The sequence below is a fragment of the Leptopilina boulardi genome, unplaced genomic scaffold (genome assembly GCF_019393585.1).
Source record: "Leptopilina boulardi isolate dan_hultmark-lab unplaced genomic scaffold, ZJU_Lbou_2.1 LbouV2_407, whole genome shotgun sequence".
NCBI lineage: Eukaryota > Metazoa > Arthropoda > Insecta > Hymenoptera > Figitidae > Leptopilina > Leptopilina boulardi.
Window position 1 is genome coordinate 33465 of NW_026137982.1, and position 10849 is coordinate 44313.

Genomic DNA, 10849 nt, shown 5'->3' on the forward strand with positions numbered 1-10849 from the left:
TCTTGATTTATTTGTCTTTCAAGATTGTTTAATTTTTCTGATACTGAACCTTCAAGAGTTTTTAACAACACATTACTATTATCAGTATCAAATAAATTTTTCTTTGTTTGTTTTTCAAGCGTTTTTGTTTCATTTTCAAGAGCTCTCATACGAGTATCTAGTTCACCAATAATTTCAGCTTTCCAAAAAGATAAATCTTGATTTATTTGTCTTTCAAGATTGTTTAATTTTTCTGATACTGAACCTTCAAGAGTTTTTAATAACACATTACTATTATCAGTATCAAATAAATTTTTCTTTGTTTGTTTTTCAAGAGTTTTCGTTTCATTTTCAAGAGCTCTCATACGAGTATCTAGTTCACCAATAATTTCAGCATTTCTATATGATAAATCTTGATTTATTTGTCTTTCAAGATTGTTTAATTTTTCTGATAACGAGCCTTCAAGAGTTTTTAATAACATATTACTATTATCAGTATCAAATAAATTTTTCTCTGTTTTCATTTCATTTTCAAGAACTCTCAAACGAGCATTGATTTCACCAATAATTTTTACGTTTTTATATGATAAATCTTGATTAATTTGTCTTTCAAGATTTTTTAATTTTTCTCCTATAGAGTCTTCATGAGTTTTTAATAATACATTACTGTTATCAATGTCTAGAAAATTTTGATTTATTTGTTTCTCTAGATTTTGAAGTTTATCTGTTACAGAAGCTTCAAGAATTTTTAACAACATGTTACTGTTGTCAATATCTAATCGTAGTGAAGACGTAACTTGATATACTAGTCGCACTTCGTTCTTTATCATACGTTGAGTAAGTAATAAATTAACTGCATCACCCTCTGCTTTAGCTTTTGCAAGGTTACAAATTCTTTTACCTTCACAGTCATAATTATCTTCTGAATCTACTTTAAAACCAACTCCAGGAGGTCTAGGTGGTCCTCGTTTTGCTGCTACAGTTCCTCCTCTATTGAGGGGATGTCCGAACACATCAATGCTCATGATTGAAATGGATAAAATTTGCAGAAACATGTCTTAATATATGATTTTAGCTTCTCGCAATTCTTCAATGATGGACATTATTTCATTATTATGACTAGGATTACCAGCTGATTGAGATGCCATGAGAAGCCGAAGACGGTCAACCAATTCATTCGGGTCATCCCAATAGATATAGTCTGGTTTAAAATTTCTGTTTGTAATCATAAATTTGGGCAGTGAACTACCACTGACATATGGTTCTCTTCTTTGTGGGAACAGTCCAGATATAAAATTCATAAATTTAAAATAATTATCTGTACGAATTGGTTCAGAGGAGCTATATTTCTTTTTATGTGCATTGGAAGCAATAAGAATTTCTTTATAATTTCTCTCATCTTCTTTACTAATATATGCTTTCTCAGGTTTATTTTTAAATAAAAGTTCTAATAACCCAGTGGTAACATTAAAACGTTTATCTCCAATATTCACCAAGTGATTATCAAAACTTATTGGTTTATCACCAATCATAAAAGATCCATCTCTGAGTTTGCGTACTCCATATACTATATCCAAACACTGCTTTCTGTTATGATTTATCAAGTACAAATATTTACCAACTACTTTTTCATAGTCAAATCCTGGAATGGTTTCATTCTCATCAGCACTTATATAATCTTCTTCTTCTTTATCTTCTTCTTCTTCCTTTTTTTCAATTTTAAAATTTTCACGTTTAATATTAGTCAAGTTCACAATTTTTTGCAAGGGTTGTACTATAGGTTTGAAAGTTTCATTTATGGCATTTTCAGCATCTTCTTTACCCAATTTCAATATGCGATGCTTCTTTCTAATTGCATCACTAGCTTTAGCAATTTGATGAAGATATTCTTTCTCTTTATGATACATGTTGATATTTCAAGGTTTAAACCAAAACTAATATCATTTTAAGAGATGATCATATATTTATAGTGTTACAAAACTGTCAAATCCTTTTCTATATCTTCCATCATTTAAATCGGAGTCTTTATCAATAACAACAAAACCATACTTGTCTGAATTCCAACATTTTGAACATAGCTCTCGAAACTGATTAAATGTCATATCAGTATTAACATGATCATCATATACATGTCGCAAATTTTTTTCATCTTGACGAAAGAGAACTAATAAATTAACATTATCTCGCACAAGATGTTTAGGAATTCTTGCATATGTCTGACAAAGATAGAAACAATCAACATCAACATGCCTACCCATACAAAAGAAAGCCCTTACATTGTCTTGTTTCTCACAGGCAATATCAGCAAATATAAATATTGAATTTTTCTTTGCATCTTTAGGAGAAATTACTTCTTCATGATCACTAAATGGCAAGTACTCAACTCCATCAACGTTACTTACAACTTTTTCCAAGAACTTATACTTTGGTTGTTGTAATGATTTTGAGTATAAATAAATGTTTTCAAATGTAAGTCCATTGGGATGTAAAATTAGAGAAAGTAATACATTTGTTTTTCCACAATTTGATGGACCACAGAAAATTGCTCGAATGCTTCCTGACAACAAGCTCCCATGACGCTTCAACTTCTTCTCTTGTTTTTGAACAATTGAATCCAGATTCACGACTGGAAGCTTGTGAGGTTGTTCTTTGAATCGCATCCTGATGTAGACTGCCGCAAAAGGTATAAATATAACGCTTATATAGCTTTCAAGTCATTCCTCTTTCAACTTTCATAGAGTAAAGTATGATTTTACATCGTCGCTCTCGAGGTAAAGGTTTAGTTAATAATCTTATAAATAAATTACCATTTGAATTGCATTTGCCAGGTTACCAATACTGTGGACCAGGTACAAAATTAGCAAAACGTCTTGCTCGCGGTGATCCTGGTATCAACCCACTAGACGTGGCGTGTAAGGAGCACGATATTGCATACTCAAAAAATCGAGAAAACGTTGAAGCAAGAAACGTTGCAGATAGAGTACTATCTGATAAAGCGTGGCAAAGGGTTATATCAAAGGATTCTAGTATTGGTGAAAAAGCTGCTGCTTTAGCTATTTCTGGTACAATGAAGGTTAAATCAAAATTAGGTATGGGGGGTAAAAAGAAATCAAGGACAAAAAAACGAGTTAATCTTAGAAAAATTGTTGATGCTGCTAGGAAATCCATTATTCCAGGCAATGATCCTAGCTCAACAATCAAGGCAGCTATTGAAACTGCTCGAAGAGCTGTCAAAAGAGTAGGAGGTAGAAAAAAAGTATTAACACCTCGCATTCTTCCAGTACCAACAAAAGTTGGTGGTCTATTACCATTAATTCCAATTTTTGCTAGACTCAGCGCTCTTGGAGCACTTACTGGAGGAGCAGCAGGAGTTGCAAAAGCCGTCAATGATGCAAGTGCAGCCAAAGAAAGATTAAAAGAAGCTCAACGTCATAATAGAGCAATGGAAGAAATTACACTTGCAAAAGGTCTTCACTTGAAACCATATAAACAGGGTTTGGGCTTGCATTTAAACCCTTTGTTAAAAGGATCAGGTCTACATTTAAAACCTTATCAAAAGGGTCAAGGAATAAAAAAAAAGGTCTTAAATCTTCCTGAACGACCACTAAATAATTTTGATATAATCAAGTATGCTAAAGTAATGAAAATTCCTCATTTTCGAGGAGTTTTTATGCGAAATGAGTTACCTATAGGAGGCCCTGGAAAAAATGAATCAGCTATTATAAATCTCGATGATATAGATGGTCCAGGTACTCATTGGGTAGCATTTAAGAAAGTTAAAAATAAAGCAGAATATTTTGACAGTTTTGGTAATCTTCAACCACCATTTGAACTTGTCAATTATCTTGGCTATAATACTTTAATACAGTACAATCATCAAAATTATCAAGATTATGATACCTTTAATTGTGGTCATTTATGTCTTAAATTTTTATGTGGACAACTGGAAATGACTCAGAAATATACTCTATTTAAATGATGGTAAATCTATACATCTATTTAGTCTATCAAAAGTCATCATCATGGATGAATCGTTCACTCTAACTATCTCAGGAAATTCGTCTATTCTCGAGGCTGAATATTTTTCTCCTATAGAATTATTACCTCATAAAAATTATGTGCTTGGTTTAGTTGAGTTGTTAACGTTTAATTCAATACCAAATATAGATGAAGGTAAAAATAAATTTTATATTGGTAATCATGTAATTACTATACCCCCTGGCAGTTATGAAACAGAAGATATTGAAAAATTCATTCAAAACTCCATTTCTGATGGGTCAAAAATTATAAGTATAAAACCAAATAACAATACTTTACGTAGTGAAATAAAAAGCAGTCTTAATGTAAATTTTACACAAGAGGATTCTATTGGTGAATTATTGGGTTTCACTACACGAGCTCTAACTGCCAATAATACTCATACATCTGATATGTCAGTAGCAATTCTAAAGGTAAATGCTATCAGAATTGAATGCAGCATTACCACTGGCGCATACATTAACAATAAAAAGGTACATACAATTCATGAATTCTTTCCAGTTGTTCCTGCTGGATATAAGATCGTGGAAGTACCATCTCACATCATTTATCTTCCGATCGCCGTAAAGATAATACATAATATTCAACTACGTATTGTTGATCAAGACGGAGATTTGATAAATTTTCGAGATGAAACTATAACAATTCGATTACATATCAAGTCAACATAATGGGTATTGTATACCATAGAAAAACTGGTGGAAGCTATATAAGTGAATCACCATGTCAGAAGACATTCAGTCTTCAATCAAATCACAAGAGGTTAACACCTCAGAACATACAGTTCCTGAAAAAGCTCGGTCTAAGAGTTTATCAAGAAAAAAAAGTAAAAAACAAAAAATTATAGTTTATACATATTTTTTTTGTTGTTGTAGCTACAAAAATGGAAGAGATTTTAAACATTCAAACTCCTGTCAAATATGACAATTCTCTAGCACATTATGAGATTCATGCACATCAGCCATACGTTTCATCAGCATTTAATAACAGTGATGAGATTCGTATTGCAGTTCAACATCAAGATTTATACATTCTGCCCTCTAAAAGTACCTTACACGTACAGGGAAGATTAACAAAAACTGACAATACTGATGTGACTAATACAAAGCTAATTAGTAATGGCATTTGTTACCTGTTTAGTGATATTCGATATGAACTTAATGGAGTAGAGATTGATCGTTGTAAAAATGTTGGTCTAACAACAACTATGAAGTCTTTAATTTCTCAAACACCTAATCAAATGATTTATGCTGAGAATGCTGGTTATATTGACTATGATGATGCTAGTAGAGTAACTAATGATCATGGATATTTTGATGTAAATGTACCCCTAAATATGATTCTTGGATTTGCTGAAGACTATCGAAAGATTGTTGTAAATGCAAAACATGAACTTATTTTAACAAGATCTCGTACAGATCTTAATGCTATAGTTAATATTCAAGGATTAGAACGAGAAGAATTTAAAATTGTAATAAATAAAGTTGAATGGATGATTCCATATCTATTTGTTGGTGATCGACAGAAAATTGAATTGTTAAAATTCACTGAAAAAGATTCACCAATAACAATGAGTTTTAGATCATGGGATTTGTATGAATATCCTATGATTCCTGCTACTCAAAAACATGTATGGACTGTAAAAACATCAACACAAATTAAAAAACCTCGATATGTTATCCTTGGTCTTCAAACAAATCGAAAAGAAAATCGAGCAAGATATTCAAACTTTTTTGATACTTGTAATTTAAATAATGTTAAACTTTTCTTAAATTCACAATACTATCCTTATGGTAATTTGAATTTAAATTTTACTCAGGGTCAGTATTCTGTTCTCTATGAGATGTATTGTAATTTTCAACATTCATACTATGGAAAAGATCCTGAACCTTTGTTAGCAAAACATACCTTTCAAGAGTATGCACCATTGGCTGTTATAGATTGTTCAAAACAAAATGAATTTCTAAAACAAGCATCTGTAGATGTTCGACTGGAATTTGAAGCAAGTGATAACTTTCCCGCCAATACAGCTGCCTACTGCTTAATTAATCATGACCGTATCATTCAGTACACACCAATTAGCGGTATTGTTAAAAAAGTATCATGAATGGTGGGGGTTAATGAGAGAGGTGGGGATAAGATTATAAAAAGAGCAGCTGTTGGAGGTTTGAGTCATTTCTCTATTACAGATACCATGGCGTACGTCGTAGATATCCAATGCTTTAAAAGAGCCTACAATGAGTTTGTTGTGAAGGAGCTAGCCATCCTACCTCTTCAAGAAGATGCTCATCCATTGGTCTTCCTATTCGAGCCACCATATGCCTGGAGCAAATTACCTGCAAGGTACAAGTGTCAGAACCGATGGCTTACGAATAATTATCATGGTATTTATTGGACTGATGGTGACATACCTTATGAAGATTTACCATCACTACTAAAAGAAATATTAGTCGGTACACCTATAGTTTATGTTAAAGGATTAGAAAAACAAAGATGGTTAGAAAAATATACACTGAATGTAATAAATTTAGATGATTTACAATGTCCATCGTTGAAAAAACTGGTTATAGATCAGTTTACTGCTACTATTACATGTACAAATCATAAACATAATTATAGTATTTGTGCTGTACAAAATGTATATAATCTTCGTGAATGGTTACTACAACCATCCAATGTACTACGACTACATATTCCACAGGGTACTGATGAAGTAGACAATTCTACATTAAAAGATTTTTATAATGATTGTGAACATTTTTTGCATGGTTAATAAATGTATTTAATAATAATAAAAAATCGTTTATTTATTTTCCTTCATTGCGTAATAATGACGTCACTATACAACAACGTAATAGGTTAAGTGGGGGTACTGCGCATGCGTTAAAATAAGAGTGGGGTACAAATAAAGATGGATTTAGCTAATTTACTCATTATTCTTTAGTGAGTCCTAATGATAACAATGTCAAAATCAAGTCAAGACAAGCCAGTGCCAGCACCCAGGCAACCAAAGCCAGTGCCAACACCAAGGCAAACAAAGCCAGTACCAGCACCAAGACAAACAAAGCCAGTGCCAGCACCAAGGAAAGGGTAAATTGCGCATGCGTTAGAGTAGGAGTGGGGGAAAGTTTAATGCGCAAGCGTGGAATATGAGTGGGGATAAATGGTGGGGATATAGAGTATAAATGTAAGGAGTTTTAACTAATTTACTCATTATTCTACTGTGTGCTGATACAATACAGTCTCTAAAAAATGGATCTAACCAAAATCAACGCAGTTGGTCGACTAGAGGGTTTCCTGCCTACGAAGCCGCTTTCCGAGCTGACTCCTGGACATAAGTATCCGATAACAAAGATCCAGGTTGTCAACACCAAATATGGAGGCAAGGTAGTCATTGAGATAGAACAAAAATATAACAGCTACTTACCATCCAGATTTGTAACGCTGTTCACTAGCGATCCAACATTATTCACTGCAATCCAAGAAGCTGCTACTTCCGGCCTATTACGTATGAAATACATTGGCGGTCCATACAACCATGTAGAATTTAAGATTAAATAAATGTAATTGTTGTATAGCTGATGATGATAAATAAATGTATAAAAATTATATCTTAATGTCTTTTTAATTTAGATTAAGTTGAATTTTAAGGTTATGTTTCAATTAGTTGGTAAATCTACATTATCGACTTTGACAAATCTGCATTACCGACAGTTGGCAAATCTACATTACCGATTGTAGGTAAATCTGCATTACCGACAGTTGGCAAATCTGCATTACCGACTGTAGGTAAATCTGCATTACCGACTGTAGGTAACTTAGCCGAGATATGAACCTGTTCCAGAACTCTCATAGCTCTACTACTTACTTGTCCAAAATATTTCATATAGGGCTCGTTGGATGCGGAATTACCTTAACTTTCAATTGGTTAGTTTAGATTTACGATAACTTTATTTGTTTGTAAGATATTTAATTTTTTATTGTTATTTAACTAAAATTGAACAAAAATACTAATAAAATATTTTACAAACAAATAAAGTTATGGTAATTCTGAACTTACCAATTGAAATTTAAGGTAATTCCGCATCCAACGAGCCGCATCCTATATGAAGTATTTTGGACAAGTAGATTGTTAATAAACAATTGCAATGTTAACTAATTGTTTATTAACAATCTACTTATCCAAAATACTTCATACAGGGCTCGTTGGATGCGGAATTACGTTAAGTTTCAATTGCTAACTTCAGAATTACGGTAACGTTACTCGTTTGTAAAATATTTGATTTGTTATAAACATTAATTAATTACTTAATTAATATCTCAAAAACTTTAAAAGATCCCACTCTGAAAATTACATGTTTTGTAGGAAATTAGTCAAGCTTTCCATTGAGATAGTTAAAAATAATTTTAAAAAATCCGATTTTGAGATAAACGTAAATTAACATTTTGACCTTGAATTTCAAGGTCAAATGTTATTAAAAAAAAAAATTTTTTTATCAACAGCGTGCAGCCCGTCAAAAAAGCTTTAAAAATCATTATATATATGTTAACTTTTATGAATTCTACTTATAAATATTGTACATTGAAAAAAATTTTTTTTTTCAAAAGTCAAAAATTAAAAACGTTGTAATTCAAGAACTATTTTATTAAATTCAATAATAATTGATTTTTAGACTTTCACCAACAATAACAACATTTTAGAAAAGTATGGATTAAATTCGAAAACTTTTAATTTTTTGTTCGGACATTTCAGGAATTTTGCCTCATATAAAAGTCTTAAAGTGTAAGATATAAGTTTTAATTTAGGCTGATATAGAAGTTTCTAGCACGTCAGGTTAAGAAGAAAAAAAATACTGAATACACTTATCTTAAAAACACGGTTTTTAGGGTAATTTGCAAAAGAAGTAATTCGTTAAAATTAAAATTCGGAAAAATAATAATTAGAAAATTTAGAAATTATGTGAAATGTCAATTCGGTAAAATGAAAACTATATAAAATAGCAAATCGTAACTTTTAAAAATAGAAAAAATATAAATTTGATAAATTACATTTTAGAAGAACTAATTGTTCGATAAAATATTTATTATACAAAATAGTAATTGGAAAAAAAATTATAAAAATGGTAATTATGTAAAATCAAAAATAGTATAAATAGTTTTTTGGAAGAATAAACATTATGAAAATTTCTAATTCGCTACAATAATAATTATGAGAAATGATTATCTATTGGGTAAATTGAAAATTATAAAAAATGTTCTTTCGAAGTAAAAAATTCTGTCAAATAATAATTCGAAACTATTTTTATTATATAATCTGCTCTCTAAATCTGAATTAGTGAAAATGTTTACTAATTTGAATTAGTGACTCACTATTTGCTTCTGAATTAGTAAAATTTTACTAATTATTAGTCCGCAAGTTCATGTACATTATCTTGTGTTAATTTATTTTTAAAAAATTTGCGGAAATTTTTAACATTGGTCATAAAGACTCTTTGTTCATACTTGCGAAAAACAACTGCGCAGCTATATAAGCCATAGAAAACTACTGCGCAGACATTAAAGATTTTGATTATAAACTGTAAGGGAAAACTCAAGATTATGTACATGAATTTACGCACGATATTACACAAGTACACGAACATGGACTCGAGAACTTGATTTCTTTAACATATGCAAGTTCTTGTACAAGATCGGTGTTCCAATTTTTTTTGCATTTTCGATTGCTGCTCTTATACATGACCTGGTAAACGAACATGTGCAAGATCGGTGCACGATTATGCACAAGATCGTGTACACGAACCAGTACCTGGTAAATGAACATGTGCAAGATCGGTGCACGATTATGCACCAGATCGTGTACACGGTTCAGTACAAGTTTTTTCAACCAGTCTAATTATTGAATGTCCGAATGTGTCCGAATTTTTATTTACACGAATTGTTATTTAATAGAATTCCTGAAACAGACAATTTTTATTTCACCGAAATTACAAATGTCCGAACAAACAAACGTCATTTCTGCCAAATGAAAATTCAGACACAGGAAGATTTTATAAATAAAAAATTCTGACATTGAATAATTCGAATCCCTAAAATTGTATTGAATGAGAATTTTGATAAATTAAAATTGATTTAAATTATAATTCTTTGAAATTCAAAGTTTAAAAAAAAATTTGGTAAAATAAAAATTATGTTAAATAAAAAGTCTGTACCTAAAAATTATGTTAAATAAAATTTTGTTTATAAATAAAGTAACTCAAATGGTAATTTTAAAAATGAAAATTTCGTCTAAAAAGAAATTATGTCAAATGAAATTTATACAAATAATAATTCTAGCTAATTTGAAAACTAGTCAAGAGCTATAGTTAATGTTAGATATATTTTATATAGAAATACTATATTTATCGCTGATTAAGAATTTTTGAAAATTACGAAATTGAAGAATTCGACTTTATCAGCAAAGTGACATCTATTAGATGTCATTAAAACTCCTTGGTTCAGAGTTAGGTGTTTCATGTGATAATTATATCGATATGATTTGTCGACAAATAATTATCAATTTTTGAATTAATTTTGATCTGAAAAAATAAGCTGCGTGCTCGAGTACACTGTGCATCTGTGAGGACTCGAACCTCCTTAGTTGCTGCCTAACGCGGGACTTCTGCCGACTAATGCACCATGCCAACACAGCCTGAACGACCAAGCCTCTTATATTCTCAGATCAAGCCCATAACTAGTCAAGAGCTATAGTTAATGTTAGATATATTTTATATAGAAATACTATATTTATCGCTTCAATTTCGTAATTTTCAAAAATTCTTAATCAGCGATAAAT

At 30.9% G+C, this 10849-nt stretch overlaps 1 protein-coding gene across 1 annotated transcript; it reads left to right on the forward strand.

The window, feature by feature from the left end:
- The first annotated feature begins 4900 nt into the window (after nt 1-4900).
- On the forward strand, nt 4901-6124 carry LOC127289338 (uncharacterized). The gene has a single exon (XM_051317214.1). It carries the CDS (start codon nt 4901-4903, stop codon nt 6122-6124), a length of 1224 nt encoding a protein of 407 aa, XP_051173171.1.
- Nucleotides 6125-10849: the final 4725 nt, after the last annotated feature.